The 16,312-nt window shown below is 42.4% G+C and overlaps 2 protein-coding genes across 2 annotated transcripts in view; one reads left to right on the plus strand and one right to left on the minus strand.

Moving 5' to 3' along the window:
- The window catches only part of oplah (5-oxoprolinase, ATP-hydrolysing), an 83,712-nt gene extending 81,368 nt beyond the window's left edge, over positions 1-2,344 (plus strand). The window contains exon 27 of the mRNA XM_056469375.1: positions 2,149-2,344. Within this exon, the coding sequence (XP_056325350.1) occupies positions 2,149-2,268 (120 nt within the window). The 3' untranslated portion in view covers positions 2,269-2,344. The remainder of the gene's footprint in view (positions 1-2,148) is intronic.
- A 10,837-nt stretch (positions 2,345-13,181) lies between these two features.
- Positions 13,182-16,099, minus strand: foxh1 (forkhead box H1). Its single transcript, XM_056470204.1, has 3 exons — positions 15,734-16,099; positions 14,213-14,317; positions 13,182-14,129 (listed from the first exon to the last, which is right to left on the minus strand). The coding sequence occupies exons 1-3, from the start codon at positions 16,097-16,099 to the stop codon at positions 13,182-13,184; spliced, it is 1,419 nt and encodes a 472-aa protein (XP_056326179.1).
- Between the last annotated feature and the right edge of the window lie 213 nt (positions 16,100-16,312).

Raw genomic sequence — 16,312 nt, forward strand, 5'->3', positions numbered from 1 at the left:
ATAAATTTATCAGTATCAAAAATTCAATTGATATTAATGAATTAACTGTCTAGCACTGGATACCTGTTGTCTGTTTAATCCACTACATTTTATTTTGTTTTGTATACTAAATGATTATTGATAATTTCAATGGTTAAAAGCATTTATTTTATTTATTTGTTTTTTTTTTTCATATTTAAGATAAAGTACTAACATTTACACACATAAAGTGCTCAGCATGTATAAGGACACCCCTCACAAATTTATTACTGTTAAGGTATACAATATTATATATGTCCATATACATTAGATTAGTACTGAAGCCAAATCTGGAGCTTATCTAACAAAATAACTTACAATAACGGTCCAAAAACTAGTACACCCAAATTTATATGTTATAGAAAAATATTAAATACAAATTTTAAAAACAGGAAAAATCAAGAGAAACAAAAAAATGAACAATTTTGTTGACATTTTGTAGGTTGTAATATTTTTGGGAAATATTTTTCTTGAATGTAATTGTATTATTTTTGAATTTCTAAATATGTTTGGTGACTAAAATATTATTTTAATAAAAATATCTGTTTAATAAATCTTTCGTTTAAGTGAACCTAAATACATTGCCTATATTCTCTGAGAAATGGATACAAATATTCAACTTCAAGGAGTTTGAGAATTTAAAATGTTATTTAGATAAAAAAAAATTTGTTCTTGAATTTAAAATGGAAAAAGACATGGTCACAGTTGATTGGAATTACAGTTTTTCTCAGTGGCTTTGGTGCATTTCTCACAACACCATTTACATTTGCACAACAGTTAATGCATTTCTCAAAACAATTAGTAATTTGTGCACATCATAGTAGCAGTTTCTCATTCCTTCCAACAAATTGCAAATGCTTTTGGACAGGCATCAATGGCTTTCATACAACTCTCTGCTGTTTTATAACATTATCATGTGCTTATGTCATGTCAGTCAAAATTAACTAAACTTGTGAATGCTGAATAGTGTTTCCATATAAAACTAATAATCCTCATTTCATTACTTGAGTCTTTACATACAAAAATGTTGAACTAGTTGTCAAAATCTGTCTAGCAAATTTTATTTAAAATAAAAAATATATATTTTTCCTGAAAATGTCTTCTAAATTGAACAATTTCATGAATGAATTACAGACCTATGTATGTTGTGGGGTCAGTTCCAATATGTACAATATTGTTTACAGTTGTGCACAGCTCTACCCAAAGGAAGTTTATGTTTGTTGTAAATAAGGGTGTATTTATTCTTTTGCACAATGCTGTGAATACATTATAATGCAATTAGAATTGCAAAGAGCATATGCAGTAAAAATGTGAAATATACATATTCAGTGTCTTGTACTCGGATACCTCACTAAATGCAGTGATGTCTAACTTTACTGTAGTTTTCAAATGGCTGTGCAAACAATATATAGTGCTGTCTTGAGCATTTTCAGGAAGTGTCCTCAAAATCTGACTTTTTTGCATTGGAAAAAATTTTGAGTAAACTGTCAATGGTGTCAGGAGTTTTTATCTTGATGACGCTGACACTTTCATTGACATGAATACTTGCTTTTGAGGAATGAACTATCAATTTTGAGCAAGTGACACACCTTTGCAGGTTATCAACAAGGTTTTGCAGTTAGTACTAATTGTTTTGAGAAATGCATTAACTGTTGTGCAAATGTAAATAGTGTTGTGAGAAATGCACCAAAGCGACTGAGAAAAAACTGTAAATAAAAGCCAATAAATGTACGTTTGTGTACAAATGTACAATAAATCTACGTTTGTGTAGAAAACCTTAAAAAGTTATATACAGATGATAGATAGATGGATGCATAAATGGATGAATGGATGGATGGGTGGATGGATGGATGGATAGATAGATAGATAGATAGATAGATAGATAGATAGATAGATAGATAGATAGATAGATAGATAGATAGATAGATAGATAGATAGATAGATAGATAGATAGATAGATAGATAGATAGATAGATAGATATCTCATATTACATAAATAGTTACAGATAACAGTTTCTCCGTCTGTGTATTTATTTTTTTCAAAATGGTTTTCTGTTGTTAAAATGTTGTCTGTATAAAAACATTAAAATGTTATTGAAGTGAACTGATGTAACTTGTGGCACCTGACAGGACATGTTCAAGCTGTTCACTCCTGGAGGAGGAGGATATGGATGTGTGGATGAGCAGGATGGAGATCATCATCTTCCCTCTAAACGCCGTTGCCTGCATGAGTCGCAAAACACGATATAAGAAGACTTTTCATAAAAACAAAGCATTGGATGTTAGGAAATTGTTGTTAAAGACAGCTGAAATAAAATTAATGCATCCTCTTATGTCAAGTGAATTTTTATTCTACACTGTGTTGTCCAATGGTCGTTTGCGTTAGTTTTTACTGTGTATAGGAAGTAAAAAAATTGATTGAAACAACAAACCCTCCTTTGGGGGGTGGTGGGTCTTTCCAGCCAGCTTTTGAAAACGACAAAGTCCATTTGGGGGGTGGTGGGTCTTGGTAAGGGTCAGACGGCCGGTGGTGACAATGGCGACGCTCACCGGTGTAGTTGATTAGACCCAGGCCTCAGCCCGCCAAGCCATGCCCGACGGGAGACCGCTTTTCCGGGAAGTCCCGCACCTGGAGGTGCGCGTCCGACGCTGATTGTCTCTGACCTGCCATCAGGTTTTCAGAGAAGGTGAGAAAAAGTAGACTTAGGTTTTGACGGCTTTGTGGTTGAACGAACCAGGGGGTCAATGGCCAGGCTGGCTGCCCGCAAAAGTGCGTCCGATCCAAGCGGCAACTCCTGCTCTCCCTCGGGAAGCCAATACGGAAGTAACTGAAACTGCAATTCATCAAAATTCCGCTAGTCCTGGCTCCATAATAGAGCAAATTGCAATTCAGCCCACTGTTAGAATGGCCAAGTTTACAGCAGAAAAAAAAGTGTTTACAGCCTGGTACAAAGAACGATTTTGGTTCAAAAAGCTATTATTACCCTCCATGACAACTGTGAGGGGGGTGAATTTTTTTATAACTCATCCATTTCCTTTATATTAGGTTATATTAAGTTTGCATAATTAAGGGCTTGGCCACTTGAGTGACAGCTAGGTCTCGCTGGTCGCCATCACTTCACCTCAGCTGAATCCGGCAGATTAGCCACTGATCTCGGCATATTCATCGTATTTTTGTGTTGTTTTATGTGGCTTTACACAGTCAGCTGCCTTTTGGACTTATTTCTTACAATTATCAGATGATATGGGATGCTGTGTGCATTTAATTGTGCTCACAAACCATTCATGTGACCTCCGTTTCCCATGTGAGTAAAGTTATATGCTTATACACCGTCTCTATAAATGTATTTGTTTTATTTAAAATCATTTATCATTTATAATGTTCTTTAGACCCGTGAAGCACTCCAGAATGTGACAGATTGATTAGCTGTAGGCTCTAGAACAGTCATCTGAAGCGTTATCATACAGTGCTGCGGTGCTGGATTTTATCAATAGTCTTGCATTTACTAACACAGACTATATTTGAAGTGTTTGGAAGTAATTCGCGTGTTCCTCCTGTAGAAAAATGTCATATGTACAATGCTTAATGACTCAATGTATGACTACAGTGTTTTTAAAAGTCTAAACACTTTATTGATATAGTGTACAACCAAGCACATGTGGTCAGAACACAAACGAGTCGCACGTAATAAAGGATCAAGCGTTTCTCCCAAAGTAAAATCTGTCTGCCAGGTCCAAGCAACATGCCAGCAGGTGTCTGTAGCTCCGCTCACTCTCCGCCTCTTTGCCCTTGTTTGGTATCCCGCCGTGGGTGCGAGGACGCACGAACAAAATGGCGACGGTTGGCCGCGCCTACTTGTAGCTTCTTTTGCAGTGTTCAGAAATCTATGGGTGACCAAGCGGTTCAGACATTAAAGGCTTGCCCAGAGACAGTGCCCCGATCCCGGCCAGCGCTGTTGGCCTTGGGGGCGGGGGTCCCACCTCAAACAAGCGGTTCAGATATTAAAGGCTTGCCCAGAGACAGTGCCCCGATCTCGGCCAGCGCTGTTGGCCTTGGGGGCGGGGGTCCTTCCTCAACCAAGCGGTTCAGACATTAAAGGCTTGCCCAGAGACAGTGCCCCGATCCCGGCCAGCGCTGTTGGCCTTGAGGGCGGGGGTCCTAGGGGCACCAGTGCCACAGTTGGTTGAGTGAGAATTAGCGTGGCTGGTGTCGACGCTCACCGGTGTAGTTGATTAGACCCAGGCCCCAGCCCGCCAAGCCGTGCCCAACGGGAGGCCGATTTTCCAAGACGTCCTGCACCTGGAGGTACTTGTCTGACGCTGATTGTCTCTGCCCTGCCGTCAGGTTTTCGGGGAAGGCGAGAAAAAGTGGACTTAGGTTTTGATGGCCTTGCGGTTCAATGAATCAGGGGGTCAGTGGCCAAGCCGTTTGCCCCAACTGGTGCGTCCGTTTCCCGCATGCCTCCGGCCGCGCGTCCTTGGGTCATGGGAAAGAAGCAGGGGGTCAGTGGCCAAGCCGTTTGCCCCAACTGGTGCGTCCGTTTCCCTTAGTGGCCAAGCCGTTTGCCCCAACTGGTGCGTTCGTTTCCTGCATGCCTCTGGCTGCACGTCCTTGGGTCATGGGAAAGAAACAGGGTGTCAGTGGCCAAGTCGTTTGCCCCAACTGGTGCGTCTGTTTCCCCACTCCCACAGAAGACGCGTCCAAACCTCGGGCACTGGAGGAAGGCAAACACAAAACCCCCATATTGACTGCCGCTAGAACTACGTGCCGCTGGTACACCCTAGACACCTCAAATTGAGCACTGCCCCGGGTGGTGGAGCTGGGAAAGACTGGTACACCCGATCTATCTCTGTACCACAGTATGACAAGTGGTGGAGAGGGTGGTGCCCCCCAGCCAGGGCGGTCACCAATGGCATGTCTGCCTAGTGAGTGTAATTGACTAAGTCAATGTTCCTGGCTTAAGTGTGGGATGCCCGGGCACTGCTGGAGAACAGGTGTCAAACTAGAAGACCCTTTGGGCCCGGTGCTTGCCCCGAAAAGGGTGTGGGACCCCCGGGAGAAGGGGTGGCAGTGGTGGCCCTGGAGGCCAGGTCCTCCACTCCCTCTAACTTGGGCGCTTGCCCCCCGCGGAAGGGCGTGGGTCCCCGGGGAGAGGGGGTGGCAGCGGTGGCCCTGGAGGTCAGGTCCTCCAGCCCCTCTAACGTGGGTGCTTGCCCCCCGGAAAGGGTGTAGGTCCTCGGGGAGAGGGGGTTGCAGTGGTGGCCCTGGAGGTCAGGTCCTCCAGCCCCTCTAACGTGGGCGCTTGCCCCCAGGAAAGGTTGTGGGTCCTCGGGGAGAGGGGGTGGCAGTGGTGGCCCTGGAGGTCAGGTCCTCCAGCCCTTCTAACCTGGGCGCTTGTCCCTCCGCACACAACCCCCCCACACCCCCCCCCCTTTCCCGCCTCTATCTGTGGGAGAAAAAAACTCAAATGGGCCGTCTGGTTTTGACCTAGAGCATGTCTGCCGCTCTGCCCGCCAGCCCACCCGCCTTACCCCCTGTGCTTTGTTCCCCCCCCTGCTGATTCTCAGTCCACGCCCCCCTCGCCCTGGACATGGGCTGGGGATGGTTGGTGGGCTCGGTAGAGTCTCCAGCGTGGTGAATCGAGCCCAGGGGCCGCGTGGGGTACAGGCTGGCGCCGGCTCCAGCCCCTGTGTGTGTTCGCTCGCGCATGACCAGTGCTGCGTCTCCCGCCCGTCCGCAAGCCCACCCCTTCAGGTTTATCCTTGCCGGCCCTCTGCGGTCCCCCCTGCCCCACCAGCCCCCTCCCCCTCTCCCCCGGAGGTGTGTGGGGGTGGGTGGTGGTGGAGGGTGGCCGCTAGTAGTCTCCGGCGAGGTGAAACAAGCCAGGGTCAGTGGTGTCCGGGATTACGGTCTGGCCCCCCCTTTTGATGGTTGCGGTTCATGATGCGGTGAGCCCCGAAAAAGTGTGTGTTCGATAGGGTTCTACGGAACTGCTTTGAAAATGGGAAAAGCCGTGTATAAAGCCCCAGTGGCTGGCGCAGTTCAAGCTGCCCAAAACGGGCAGCTTGTGGGGGCAGAAAAGGGAACTAAAAAGCTATGCAAAAAGCCCTCGCAGCTGGCGCAGTCCAAGCTGCCCAAAATGGTGCGTGTTCGGCGGGGCTCATGCCATCCCTTTCCAACTGCTTCCAAATATACGTTGGAACAAAGTGATCTCGGAGGTCTCGGTCTTCCCCTTTAAGAGGTAGGGGTCACCAGCGTTAATGACGCGGAAGTGGACGCCTCGTCTGCCATCTTTTAAACCGCTCCACCCGGCATGTGGGTCTCTCTCCCTCCAGCCTTGGTCTTGGATGGTCATGGCCGAATGTGCACTCTGCTTCAACGTCTACCGCCGCCTCTCGCCGCACCTATCCGCGGTCCACAAGGTGTCAAACGTGGACGAGAAGAAGCTTTTGCTGGCACTGGCCGCGTGAACATGCGGAAGACGGTGTGCCTGGTGGCCGACTGTCGAAGGACGCCGGCCCGCCTAGACAGACACCTGAAGCAGCACGACGAGCTCTCCGTCTCGGCCAGGAAAGAGGCCATGAGGCCTGGTTGCAGTCCACTCAACCGACGGTACCCGTGGTGTCTCGGCTGGCGTCATCCTCAGAAGAGGAATGGGAACCAGACGGCCCGGAAGCCGAGCGTCCGTGCGCCGACCCCCGCTGCAGGCTCGCTACGGAGCGCATACAGGCCCAGCTCTCAGAGCTCCGCAAGCAGGTGAACAAGGTGAGGTCCACCCAGCTCGAATTCACCCGCCACTTTCGAGAGTTGAGGAGGGGAAAAAGAGGGGAGGAAGAGCAGGCGGGCAAGGTCGTCTCCTGCCCCGCCGGCACCATCCCCCGACCCGGCCCCCGGGCGAGGGGCGGCCCGAGGTCTCCGGGCGGTCTCCGGGCCTCTGGAAGCCTGCGATCCAACAAAGTACCCATACCCGGACCACGCCTGTGCCTTGAGTTGAGTATGGTTATGGCACTTTTCTGTTGGGCTGCTGGGGGTAATTCATCAAGGCTGACTTTTAACTTTCGCCCCCGTTCTGCAGACCTGCTTTTGGAAGAGTTCGAGGGTTTCCAATTGGGAAGCGAGCCCACCGGTCGTCTGCGAAACAACGTCGCCTCCAAACTGGGGAGGGTCAAGGCCTTCCTAGGCTACATGGCGAAAGGAGTTCCTTCCTTGAGTTCCTTCCTCAACCAGCCGGCGGGCATCCGAGCTTGGTCTGCTTTGCTAGGCCAAACGGGCATGGCCGAACCCACGAGGCAGCACTACCTGAAGAACCTTGCGCAGTTCCTAGATTATCTCTCTGAAACCCCGCCGGCCTCCTGCCGCCTGACCATCCAGGAGGTCGAGGAGGCCTCCAGAAGCCCGGACGAGTCTGCCTATGACATTAACGTTAGTGTAACTTTGCGGGTGGGGGCCACCAGTGGTAGGCACTCACTCATCTTCTCTCTGCTCTTCCAGATCACCACGCATAAGACAAACAGAGCCTTCGACGCGGCCCAGTTGTCTCTCAACAAGGAAGAATACAGCTGGTTCCAGAGGTTCTTGCAGCTGCGGGCTAGCCTCCCCGGGGGGAGCCAGGCCTCCTATTTTTTTTTTACTTCCAGACCCAGTCCCTGTGGAGCCCTGAACAAAAATTTTCAATCTGTGTGGACCAGCATGGGGCTTCCCGGCACGCCCACCTTCACTGACGTCCGAACTGCCGTCGCGACACACGTGAGTATCTATGCCAGAGCCCCCCCCACCCCCGTGACCCCCATGACTGCCAGCGGCTTTGACCCCAAAAAGTCTCTGTCTGTCTGTCTCTGACGCAGGCAAAGAATTCACATTCTTCCGAGGATCGCAGGAAGGTGGCACAATTCATGTGCCACGACACCTCAACCTCAGATAAGTTCTACGCACTTCACCTCGGCCCTCTTCAAGCACGTGAGCACCACAGACTCTTCGAGAGGGCCTTGGTGGAGGAGGAAGAGGAGGAGGAGGAGGAGGCAGCGGGCAGAGAACGCCACTCAAGGAAGGGGCGCAAGAGGACAGAGAGTCCCGGGTCACCCCTGGTAAATCAGTTCCTTTTTGGCATGGACCTCAACAGAGGAACGTGTGGTGTTAGCTAACTGGCCTTTTCTCTTTTTCAGGAGGGAACTAGCAGGAGGAAGGTAAATTAGGAAGCAAGGAATGGATGAGTGTCATTGATAATAAGATTACAATCTAGCTTCCCATCCATCCAGCGCATAACTGTGATTAAATTTCCAATACAAATATTTAAAAAATCCAAGTATTCTGCACCTAATAACGTACAGTTTACAAATAAATAAATTGATTAGCCAAAAGAGCCTTAAAACAATGGTTAAAAACAAATAAATTGGAAAAACTTAATTCCAAGTTCTAAAGTCCATACTTTTCCTCAGTCATTCATTTGTTTTTGTCGTTCCAAAATATATCTGTACAGTACAAATTAAATCAATTAACTAAATTACAACTACAAATTAAAAACACAGAAAGCAATATTTTTAAGGTGGATTAATGCCCCCATTCTCTGATTATTTATTCGTTTACATAAAATCCTTTAAGAAGAGATGAGATTTAAGTTAAAATTTCTATTTTTCTAATTTTTAAGCCTATATTTGTTTTGTATTCCACTATAAAATATTATTTTCAGAGAGATTCCATTGAAAGAGAAAACTTTTTAACACCTTAAAGGACTTTGATAACACCTTTGATGAAAAACTATTTTTATTTTTATTTTATACATTTATTATTTATTAATTTATTTTTGCAGCTTTCGTTCTACAATAATTCAAGGTCGTTTAATTGAATATGTGGTGAATCCACTTGAAGCTTATTCAGAAACTCAAATATTAAGTGGATTTTTTTTTCAATATTCCCATAAAGTGTGAATTTTACCACACTACATGCACAAACCCAAGAGATGGGTTTGAAAACAATTGACACAACATTGGGCTAATACACAAACCAGCAGTTTTAGAATGTGCCTATTGATTTTTTTTTCACCAGTATTTTAATACGTTTACTTTGAGGGAAAAGACAGATTTTTGTCTAATTATTAAACATTATTATTTCTTATATTCAAAACCTTAATAACTAGTGGTTTTAACGCCCACCCTGAATGTGACAATTAGGATTATTATTCAACCTTCTTGATGACATTTTAACTAATCCATAAATTCATATAAATTGGTGATTCTATATATCACCAATTTACTAATTCTCATTAGATCCATGAGCATGACGTGCGGTTAAGAGTTTCCAAGAAATTTATGTAAAACAAATAATTTAAATCATAACTTACTAAGTATAGACCATTTTGAGGGATGTAAACAAAAACGATGGTCCCGACGTATTTCTTGTTTTACATTTTTAATTTCTAGAGCTTCTGGGAATTAAAAAAGAGCCACATAATGTTATGATAGCAGTTTTAACATTAACTTATGATTATTAAATTGCTTCTTGTTACATTTCTGAAATAGTTTGTTAACAAGCAGGAAATGTTCATGGGCCAATGACATCACCACATCGAGATGGTCTATAAAATTTATTTGGTGCATGACATCATGCATTGAATGTGCATCTGGACATTTTTTCTTCAATGAGGAATTGGAAATGATTAGTCTATCAAACCCACTGAAATATTTTCAAAAAGTGAATTGCTTACTTGACAAAAATCGAGTATGGGACTAACAACCATTAAAAACAATACTACTAATTAGGATAAACAAAAACATGTTGGTGTTAATTACTCACTTAATTTGGAATAGTTACTCCAAATTTGTATTTTTTCTCTCTCTTTTTTTGTCAGTACACAGTTTACTCCAGATAGGCTAAATCACAAAATGAATATTAAACTTTAAAATAGACCAGAGATGCCCATAGTGGGGCACAGGGCCAAAGTTGGCCCATAGTAACCTTTGATTTGGCCCACCATCCCATCTGAGAAGAGATTTAAAATAATGGAAAGGTTGGTTGCTGTTCATCATTTATAATTTAAGTAACATTTTGTTTGTTTGTTTGTTTGTTTAATTGTTGAGCTACAAAAAAAGCCAACTGAAATGAAATGTTTTAATTAAATGTTGTGCATGAATCAGATGTTAAAAAATGTAAATACTCTCACATGAAGAGGACAACGCACAAGGCGGTGCAGCATGACTTGTGTATTCAGGATTGAACACCATTGTGTTTATTTATGTTTTTATTGTAAATTAATTATAAAATGTAAAAAAAAAAGTAGTAAATTTGTTTATGATTAAAGAATTTTTTTCCATTTATTTTTAAACATTAATACATTAGGAAATTATCATTTTAACTTTAATGCTACTGTATATTTACCTTCGGCTCACCACCTTCAATTAAGTTTGGTTTTTGCCCCTTCATAAGCAAATGTTTGGGCACCCCTGAAATAGACTATGAAACATATGCTGTATTAGATGTATTAATCTCCTTATATTTAAATTCCTATCAGTGTTAAGACAGTTTCATTGGGTCATTCAAAAAGCTACTCTGGGGTGCGTTTCCCAAACAATGACATAACTCGCGCCTGAACTCTATCATAGTATGATGCATCGTTTAGGAAATGAATGATGCAGTGACATGTGTTTCCCAAAAACTGCAGCTGCTTTGTCACAGATCCACACAACTGTCAATTTGAAAATCGCTAAAACTGAACTGTAAAAATGCTTTGAAAGCAAAGTACACCCAAGAGAGATGACTTTAATGCCTTTTCTTTAATCATTCCAACACTGAAAAAAATATTAAAGATGATTCCTTGGTTTTACCATTTTTTTAAGTTAGATGGTTGTAAACAATTTGTTTGGGCTGAATTTAACAAACAAAGTTGAACATTACTCAACTTAATTTGTTCTTTTAAATTCAAAAATAAATAAATAGTTTGCAACAATTTTGCAGACATGATTTTTTTCAGTGAGGCTTAAATGTTGGAACGTTCAAAAGGAATAGGGCAAAGGTGGGGGGATGACTGGGAATAGAACTCAGCCTGGAACTATGCTTCAAACAGCTCTAGAGGTGTAGTTGCAGGCATACAAGTTTGCAAATGTTAAAGCAGTTTGCGAATGTTTGTTGGAATAATGGATTTGGAAAATGCCGAATAAACTAACTGTGTTTGTAACAAGGCAACTTGCAACCTTAGTTGGCTAACTATGGTTTTCGGAAAATGCACACCTGGATGGCTTCTAAAAACAAAAGTAATGATAAGACTGTCAGACTGTAACAAAATGTAATCAAAACGAACGTACATACTCAGAAATAAAAAGGTACAAAAGCGGTCACTGGGATGGTACCTTTTCAAAAGGTACACTTTTATACCTATCAAGTCCACATTTAAACCTTAAAAGTAAACCCTACAAGTACACAAATGTACCTTAAAGGTAACAGTGTAAACCTGTAAGGTACAAAAACGTGCATTTTGAAAAGGTACCACTCCTGTAACAGCATTTGTACCTTTATTTCTGAGTGTATAGAAACCAAAAAATTGATGACAAATATAAAAAACAAAAAAAAACAAAGATGTGCTGAGTTATACCTGTAATAAATCAATTTTGACATTTGAACACTATAAAAGGAATAGAGAAATTAGGTTAGCTTTATAGAAATATCATTAAAAATGCACATATTGTAAACAAATTGATCAATACAGTTTGACTGCGTTCTGTGACTGCGTGACATACTAATACAACAAAAAAAAAGACTTAAACTTAGTGGAACAAGTTAATCACTCACAAACTGAGGATCCCCAAATAGGTCAACGCTCAAACTAAAGCCCATTGCAAAGAATGGACCTGTAAGATGGCGGAAGTGTTGGGGGTGTGAATGAGTGATTTTAAAGGAGGACAGGACAGAAAATAGCAGCAGGAGGTGATGGGATGACGTGCACCAGACAGACAGAGAGAGACAACCACAGACCACTAATTAAACAATGCTTACATTCAATTAATGATCAAATTGCTCAATGTGAGCTTTTAGACCATTTCAAACAAATTGAAATTATTAAAATGATGAAATAAGCAGTCATATTAAAAAAGGCAGATTCTTAAAATCGTAGTTACACCACCTACATTCCACAGGAACACAATGAGTAGTGATAAGGATTTGACACAGTACACTGATAAAAATGTCTCCAATTACAGTTCTTCAAAGTGAATGTTTGTCAGCAATAAGAAAACACACACACACAAGACTGGATCTCATCAGATCTGTCAAGCCCCCCCTCCACTGTTATCAGAACCTGAGGTTGGACTTTACCAATTTGAATGGGGGTGTAATGAAAGTGTTTTAAACACAACTGAGATAGGTGTGGGAATCAAAAATGTACACATACACAAAAAATGGTAAAAGCTAATGTATAAAAAGTGACACATTCATGGCATAAAGGCCAGTCTTTATGTAAACATTGCCGGTTCCTCACAGTTTCTACACACTCACACACAAACACATCCTTTATCCCTGCAACTGTCCATTTACAGAGTGAAACAAACCATAAACAGACAACATTCCTATGGTCATGTCAAGTATTTCATTGCATTATCCCCCAAAAATACAAGGGCAAATATTAGAAAACAAGAGCAGCAAATGCACCTCCTTACCGATTGTAAAATTCTGAGGTAGTAATTGTGTGGAAGAAAGTCACGAGTTACAATTGAAAGTTAGTCAATGAAATCTTTGGTCAATATTGGCCTGCCTTAACTCTAGTTACAGTTATGTTCACAAACGGATGTTTCTCAAAGAATTCCCCTGAGACAAGCCACAGTTGGTGTATCCTGTGATGAGCAGCATTGTTGCAAATCTTTGTATAAACTTGCACTGCCATGCCAAATATGTGCAAAAACGGTAGCACAAAAACAGCAGCTTGTCACCAGAGCAGTACAGCACTTAAAATGCTATCTTTGTACCCTATCTACCACAAAAAGTTTTTGTACTAGTAGAGTAGTAACATGTACCCTTAAAGTACTAATAAGATTTTTTTATGTGTAAATAAGGCAAGATATCCCTTTGAAAAGACTGCTCCTGCAGCCAGCTGTTTTACATTTCCCCCAGAGAATGTCAGCAGTGCCAAAAATAGGAAAACTTTTTCGTCCAAGATTATTCTGAGATGGATGTGGACAGTTTAAAGAGAATATTTGCAAAGGGAAGGTCCGTTCTGAAGGGCATACTGGTTTGGAGACGGGCGAGCAGTCTGATTGTTGGATCCAAGCGCATCAAACACGCTCTTATTGGGCGGAACTGATTGCAGCATACTGTCCAAGTCCATGAGAAGGGGAGGTGCTTGTATGGATACTGGCCCACTTGGTAGAATGGGCCAGTATGGGTGACCTATCAGATGTGATGTAGTAACATGTGCACCACCATAACCATAGAATGGAATACCGCCCAGTGGCATGAATGGATTTCCATTAAAGCGCATGCTTGGAGGGGCTACGGCATTGGGAGGGGTGTACTTGGCATAGGAAGTTGGTAGCTCCCATGGCGGGGTGTTGCCTCGTTTGGAACTTTTGTTTGGTGGAGGACAGGAATCACTGTATGTGTCCGATGCTATTCCTCGGTCTCCTGACCTTTTCCCAACAAGTGTCACCCCTCTCCAGTCCTCATCAGACAAATCGGACGCGGGACTGACAGAGCTGGCTGATGAACTGCCATTGTATGAAGCATTACAAGGGCGTGGGGGAGTGGTAGAGCGAGTGTGCGGAGGAGGTCCGACGCCCCAACTTTCTCTCTCCCGTAACCCCTCCCCAGCCGAACAAGAAGGCCTGAGGCTATGGAGGAGAGAATCTATAGCAAACGTAGAGTCCAGTTTGGGACGATATGGGTCCTCTGATTGAGGTGGGCTGTGACGGGTTGGAACAGAGGGTAAAGACGAGTCAGGGGGAAGAGATTTGGACTTGTTTGGCTGACTGTAACCTTGAAAGATGTACGGAGCCAGGTCCTGAGCAAAGATGGTTTCATCCTGACGGGACACTGCTGTATTTTGTCTCTTTAGCAGCTCCAGGGGAATTCGGTTCACTTCCACAGTCCAAAAGTTACCTTTACCTTGAGGTTTACCAGGATCTTTAAGCACCTAGATAGAAGAGGGCAATAAGATAATGTTACACTAATATCAAATTATCATATAAAGTCAATCACTAGAAGTCAAATACACACCTTCACAAAGCAATCATACGAGGACAGATTGTGTCGGACAGAGTCCCTCCAGCCTTTGTAATTTCCCTTAAAGAATGGAAAGAGAGTGCTGATCTCCTTCAGAATCTGTTCCAGGGAGACAGAATATTGAAAGTTAATTAAAAAAAATCATATCATCATCATCATTATTATTATTGACCACAGCCTCTAAAATAATTAAACAGAGATTATCCCACACTGTAAAAAAAATCCATAATTTTACGGTGGAAAAAAAAAAATAACAGCCATTAAATTACAGAAATTTACTGTAAAATAACAGAGGTTGAATTACAGCAATTTAAATTTAAGGAAAAATTTGTAAGTTAATGTCCATTATTTTATGGTAAATTTCTGTAATTTAACGGTTGTTATTTTACTTTTTTTTTGGCACCCCAGCTGCCGGAAATAAACTTTAAAATTACGGATTTTTTTACAGTGCACTATATTTTTTTTTATAGTATTAACGCTCAAATCTTGGCTTTTTTAATTTTTAAAAAGTTATTGTGCATTGCAACATGGCCTATAGTGAAATTGCATTTTTAAAAATGGGATGACATTTTATTTGCAAATATGCATATTTAATAAGATTATTAAAAATGTTCTATGGCAAGTGTTAATTAATAAAAAATAAAAAAAACATCATAATAATGATAGCTATGGCCTAGCCTATTTTGAAATCACTTTTAAATAAACATTCTATGTGGGGTGACATTTTATATGTGCAAATATGTATATTTAGCTAATAAGATTAATTAAAAATAAAAAAATAATTAATCTATAAAAAAATAACCTATTTTGACTGTGTTTGAAAATGTGTAAAATTCACAAAGAAATACAGGATACAACAGCAAGGCCTACCAGGACGCACTGTTGAACAGTCAGCAAACTGTTAATCCCGAATGCAGTTTCTTACAAGTTGCGACATTTCAGAACAATCCTGTAGTAATTGCGGCACAGTGTGATTCCAACCACAGTTATCAGCATGATAGAGTATCGGCCTCTGCTTTCACTATTCACAAGACAAACCCCATCGAGATCCAGACGAGGCAGATTACACGCCCCGGGTAGATTTAGATGCGCAAAAATAATTAAAACTCACTCAACATATAAATAGTCCTGTATATAATTTATAATATTTTTGCAAGTAACTGTGGAAAGCCTCAACGTTTCAATGAATGCTATTGGAATTGCGGTCTTATACTTTAAATTGAGAGTGAATATGTGGGTTTGACAGTTTCCTGCGGAAGATATTTTAGCTAAAACGCTTAAACTTTTAAAACCCGCAAACCTCTAATAAATAAAATGGTTTAGCCTATGGAGTAGATCCAAGCATCATATTGCAAAACAAACTTTCACATTTACTTAATTGTGTTGTTTGCTGTTTCTTTGCAAATAAAAATGACATTTACTGAGGTTTCTACATTATTAATTTACATCACTGCACATTTTGACCTGGACAAAAAAAAGTTTTAGAGTTTTTCCTTATATATATCTTAATCCTACCTCTGATAAAGTGAGCTTCTTCTCTGGCGAGTTCTGGATGACCATGGCGATCATAGCCAGGTAAGAGTACGGTGGTTTGGGATAACGCTGATAGTTTTTCTTCTTTCCTCCACTGGAGTTTCCATCCTGCAGTTCCCATGGGCCTTGATTCGTTGGTTTGGCTCTATAACAAGAGTCCTGCGCCATCCCTGTGCACTTATCCAGCCGGCCACCGAGCTCCAGCAACGGGTTTGTGGAGCGATGACAGCTGCGCTTGGAAGAGGAATAGCCGATTCTGCAGTCAAGGTGATGGTCGCGTTGTGCTCCTGCTCCTACGGTGATCACGGGTGGTGCCAACAAGCCTGGACCCCCCCAGTGCTTTGTCATGCTGATGTAGAGGGGGGAGGTGGAAGGTATGGTCGCTCCTCAACCCCTCAGACTGCTGGCTCCAGGTCAACTCTATTTGAGCAGCAAACAATTCACAGTTTCATGTCAATCCCGCTGCGTAATGGGAGTGAGAATGAGGCGCGATGCGCGATCACCGCGGGAGAGGAAAGGGGGAGGACACCATACATCAGCGATCAGATGTACTGTGAAAGG

This window comes from Danio aesculapii, chromosome 12, assembly GCF_903798145.1.
Source record: "Danio aesculapii chromosome 12, fDanAes4.1, whole genome shotgun sequence".
NCBI lineage: Eukaryota > Metazoa > Chordata > Actinopteri > Cypriniformes > Danionidae > Danio > Danio aesculapii.

What these genes read in the sequence shown, in the direction of transcription:
- foxh1 (XM_056470204.1), bottom strand. Translation starts at nt 16,099, where the DNA reads ATGACAAAGCACTGGGGGGGTCCAGGCTTGTTGGCACCACCCGTGATC. An exon ending in AGAAGCTCACTTTATCAGAG is followed by an intron (nt 14,318 to 15,733) that starts GTAGGATTAAGA and finishes TCCCTGGAACAG; the next exon opens with ATTCTGAAGGAGATCAGCAC. An exon ending in CGTATGATTGCTTTGTGAAG is followed by an intron (nt 14,130 to 14,212) that starts GTGTGTATTTGA and finishes TCTTCTATCTAG; the next exon opens with GTGCTTAAAGATCCTGGTAA.